The sequence below is a fragment of the Humulus lupulus genome, chromosome 2, assembly GCF_963169125.1.
Source record: "Humulus lupulus chromosome 2, drHumLupu1.1, whole genome shotgun sequence".
In the NCBI taxonomy this organism is placed as follows: domain Eukaryota; kingdom Viridiplantae; phylum Streptophyta; class Magnoliopsida; order Rosales; family Cannabaceae; genus Humulus; species Humulus lupulus.
The window spans coordinates 124,833,242-124,838,175 of record NC_084794.1 but is presented as its reverse complement, the minus strand read 5'-3'; the positions used below and the strand labels follow the sequence as shown (position 1 = coordinate 124,838,175).

Genomic DNA, 4,934 nt, shown 5'->3' with positions numbered 1-4,934 from the left:
TTGACGGATTGTGATAGACATGTGTACGGGACCTCAATTTTCAAGTCATGCACACATTTATCCACTTTAAGCTCATCGTATAGAATTTCAAGCAGTTGCTCATAAGTCACACCCTTCTCCACGAGCAGAACTTGATTTTCAGCATCCTTGAAAATCCAATCCCTATTTTCGAGTTCCCAAACACCATTGAATGCAACAAATATGGAAACAGTCGAATCTGCAACAAAAAAAACAAAGGTAAAAAAGTTAAACTACAACATAAAACAGCAAAATATCGATTCATATCGAGGTCAAATTATCAAACTATCGAGGTCAACCCATCGAGGCATACACTACACAAATTAAGTTTTATGCCTCTATCGAGGTCCATCGAGGACCATCAAGTCTCATCGAGGTACCCATTGTTCCTAAAGTTTGAGGTTTTTATCGAGGTCAATTGAGGACCATCGAGTCTCATCGAGATAGCCATTTCCCCCCTTATGTGATGGTTTTATCGAAGTCCATCGATTCTCATCGAGGTAGCCATTTCCCCCTTATGTGATGGTTCCATCGAGGCATATCGAGGTATACAAATAATATAAATATGTGAGGGTTTATCGAGGTCCATCGAGGACCATCGAGTCCTATCGAGGCATATTGAGGTAGACAAATGATATAAACAAATGAGAGATTTATTGAGGTCCATCGAGGACCATCGAGTCCTATCGAGGCAGACAAAAACCCAGAAAAAAAACCAAGAAAGGAAAGAAAATCCATTCCAACAGTGAAAAATTACAATAAAACATGAATGCATCCATAGATCTGTTTGAAATAGCAAAATCAATATTGATAAACAAGTTTCCTTAATATATATAACAAATATATACTTATCCATATGATTTTTGATCCGAAATCCAAAATGAAGTCCTTGCCTTCAAAGGATTCATAACTTACCCTGAAATAAGCTCGAAAATTTGTATATATTTTTTTTGTGTACAAGAGCTTGAGAGATAGAGAGGGAGAAGAAAATAGGGGAAAAAGAGAGATTTATGACAGGGACAATTTTGGAATCTAAATAATACTAGAATAAAAATAATACAAATTAGTTGAGAGTACACATCCAAATGGGGGAAGAAGACAGTTAGGAAGCTTAAACCCAAAATCCCTCCTCAGTCGTGCACACTTCCGAACAATCTGTCAATACCGTCCTCTAATGAAGCACTTTGCCGCTAAACCCTGGTCTGCTGTTGCCATTTCTAGGGTTGTAAGGGCCTTCTTCTACTCCAATGAAGCCATATCCTCTTCTTCGCCTCGAACTGACACTCTGTACCATCGGATGTCGCGGTTGGGGGATCCCAAGATTTCCATGACCCCTGTGCTCGAACAGTGGGCCCAAGAAGGTAGAGACGTCAAGCAATCTGAGCTCCAAAAAATCATCAAGCAATTCCGTAAATATCGTCGCTTCACTCAGGCTCTCCAGGTACATATATTTATATGTATAATGGTGACATACTTGTTCAACTTTAGTTACATTCACTTCTTTTTGTTTTGGGTGAAGATAATGACGAGAATTTGTTGTTTTCTGATGGATGTTTTTCGATTTCGAGTAATTTATTTAAATGGAATTAATGATATTTGTTTTAGGACGGTACAAACGTATGAATCATAAATGGAGGAACATGATATTCATGTCAAACTCTTTTAGTTGAAGTATTGATGAACCATAGAGGAAAATATTTTCTTGGGTAAGATATTTTTGTTTGTGTTGTTTTTGTTTTAGATTTTAACCTTAGAGATAACATATCACGAATGGAATGAAATAGTTTTTTTGTAGAATAAAGTCTGAATAAAAAATATGTGCCATATTGCAGTTATTGTAAATTAAGTAGGCACTGAGATTGTCTATCTATTTATGTTTTGGTGTCTCTGTTTAAACATAAATATCTTTTTATGTTTTTGTCTGCTCTGCGCCTACTTAATTTAGAATAACTACAAAAGGGAAGTGGAATGAGAAATTTGTCCACTCAAGTTTTACAAACAAAATCTTTTCTTTTCTTTTCTTTGCTTCTGCTTCTCCCTTCTATGTTATAGAGGAGAATCAGGACACTTTGATGATCTTCTCTAATAAAACACAATTTAAGGGAAGGATACTCTTCTACTTCCTTCTCTTTCAAGTAATTTACCTCTCATTCATTCCTATCTTCCTTCACTCCTTCCAAACATAGTCTTAGTATTATAACTATTAGTTGATGGAATTTACTTTCCTACTTTGCCACTATATGTGCATTTATGACATGGTAAATGATTATAGTTATACATTGGGTCATCAACCCCTGTATTTAAGAAATGTAATTTTTCAATCATCATTTTGTCATTGGTAAAACCCTGTGAGCTTGAGTACGATTCTGGCACTGTGTTGTTATTCAGATATCAGAATGGCTGAGTGAAGCAAACTTTGGGCCTTCTTCTAGAGACATAGCAATTCATTTGGATTTGATTTCAAAAGTGTATGGTCTAGAGAGGGCAGAGGAGAATTTTAATAGCATCCCAGAGTCTTTCAGAATTGATAAAGTTCATGGCACTCTGTTAAATTGTTACACCGATAAAAAATCCTTAGAAAAAGCAGAGGACCTTTTCCAGAAGATGAAAAAGATGGGGTTCATCCAAACTGCATTGACTTATAATGCAATGCTAAGCCTCTATTCTCGGATGGGAAAGCACGAGAAACTAAAGATACTAACGCAAGAGATGGAACAAAATGGCATCAAGTTTGACAGGTTCACATTAAACATTCAGTTGAATGCTTATGCTGTTACTTCAAACATAGAGGAAATGGAAAAGCTTTTACTGAAGATTGAAGCTGATCATCAAATTGCATTGGACTTCCATTCTTATTTTATTGCTGCAAATGGGTACCTGAAAGCTGGCTTTCCCGAAAAGGCATTGATTAAGCTTAACAGATCAGAACAAGTGATTCCCAATAAAGAAAGGAAGATTGCTTATGAACGCCTCCTCACACTATATGCTGCTACAGGGAAAAAGGATGAAGTTTATCGTATTTGGAATCTGTTCAAGAATGTGGGGAGAGTGTATAACACCGGGTATCTTTCTATGTTCAGCTCACTAGTGAAGCTTGATGACATTGATGGCATGGAGAAAATCTTTGAGGAATGGGAATCCGTGAACACATTATTTGATAATAGGATTGCAAACTTGATGTTAAGTGCTTATTGCAAGAAAGGTCTTCTGGAGAAAGCTTTCGTTTGTGTAGACCGGCTTTTTAGTAATAGTGGATATGAGCCTGATGCCAACTTATGGCTGTGCCTTTCAACTCAATGTTGTATAGATGGTGAGATGGGAAAGGCAGTGGAATGCATGAAGAAAGCGATTTTGGCTGGTGGACCAAGATGGAAAGTAAACCGTACAACCTTTGTAGCGTTTCTTGAATACTTGAAGAAAGAGGGAAACATGGAACCTGCGCATGAGATTTTGAGGTTACTACATGAACGAGGATTTTGCTCGGATGATTTCCATAGAAAATTTGTAGAATACTTAAACAGTGATAAAGATTTAGGAGCTCTTGTTGCAATGGAAGCTGATAATAACAAGGAAGAGAATGATGATGCTGTAGATGGAAAGATGAGTGAGTAAAATATGGCTCAACAAATGTCTCTACCATTTGTTTTGTTAAATTTTTTAGAAGATGTTATAGTCATTATGACAAACAAGCTCACAACATGATTGGTGTAATGAACCACTTTCACAACAGCAGTTGCAAACTTTTATTCGACTTATTTCACTGTCATTTCGTTAATGTGCTGTTATTGCCTGCTTCAAATTACAAAATTCTAACAATAATACTAGTCATCTTATTTGCCTTTTTACTAGTGCCAGCTTTCGAAAGGATGAAAACTTTTAATAGCATACTACATAATGGTATTAGTAGCATATGATATTTTTTGGGTTTTTTTTTTTTTTTTTATGTATATACAATAAAAACAAAGGTTTATACTTTTTTGAATTTTGTATTTTATTTTATTACATGTTTGAACCATGTATTTTAATAAATTTATTTTTGGAGTCTATATTTTGTAAAATTGTTTAAATAGACTTCGAAACCTGATTTTGATGGAAACAAAATGAATATATCAGCACAGTTGTAGTTGTTAGGTAGAATGATTGTAATTTGTTGTGAGTTGTACATTTGGTGAATTATTTGTGATTGTAGTTAATTTTTTTTTTTATCAAAATTGAGTTTAGGAGTTTATTTGAATCATTTTACATAACACAAAATCCAAAAAGTAATTAGTTAAAACATGATGTCCAAACAAATAATGGAACAAAACATAGAGTTCAAAAAATTATAAACCTAAAAACAAATAAACTACACTATTAATACAATATAATATAATTACATAATAATATACAATTTATATAACAATTGAAAAATATAGAGAAATTTACATTTGATACCTTTTTTATTATTTTAATTACAAAAATACCTTCACTCATCTTAATTACAAGAATGCACTTAATTCTAACATTTTCTACAAACAATATAATATTATATTACTTTTTTCTCTATCTTCTCCACAACTTAAAAATAAAATTCTCACTACACCGTTGGTCGTTTGGACTTAAGAGTGGTATTATCGCGACCTACTCTTCTAGGTGATCATTTTGATATGTGGGAAACATATCTTATCTCGCCGTCACCAAAATCAAAAACAACCATTTGGTTGCTTATTATACAAATTAGATATTGGTTAGTTACCATTTTACAAAAAAAAAATTGTTGATTAACTCCAAGCTTATTTTTGAAATTTGGTTGATAGTTTTTATTATGTATAAAAGGTAACTTTGTAGCTGCTTTTTAATTTATTTAAGTAAAATGTAAATCAAAGAGTCCAAAAAAATGTGCATTATTTGCTATGATTTTAAAGTAACTTATAAGT

At 33.7% G+C, this 4,934-nt stretch overlaps 1 protein-coding gene across 1 annotated transcript; it reads left to right on the top strand.

Moving 5' to 3' along the window:
- The first annotated feature begins 1,075 nt into the window (after positions 1 to 1,075).
- LOC133818467 (pentatricopeptide repeat-containing protein At2g20710, mitochondrial-like) lies at positions 1,076 to 3,773 on the top strand. Its single transcript, XM_062251352.1, has 2 exons — positions 1,076 to 1,459; positions 2,407 to 3,773. The coding sequence occupies exons 1-2, from the start codon at positions 1,193 to 1,195 to the stop codon at positions 3,628 to 3,630; spliced, it is 1,491 nt and encodes a 496-aa protein (XP_062107336.1). The 5' UTR covers positions 1,076 to 1,192; the 3' UTR covers positions 3,631 to 3,773.
- The last annotated feature ends 1,161 nt before the right edge of the window (positions 3,774 to 4,934 follow it).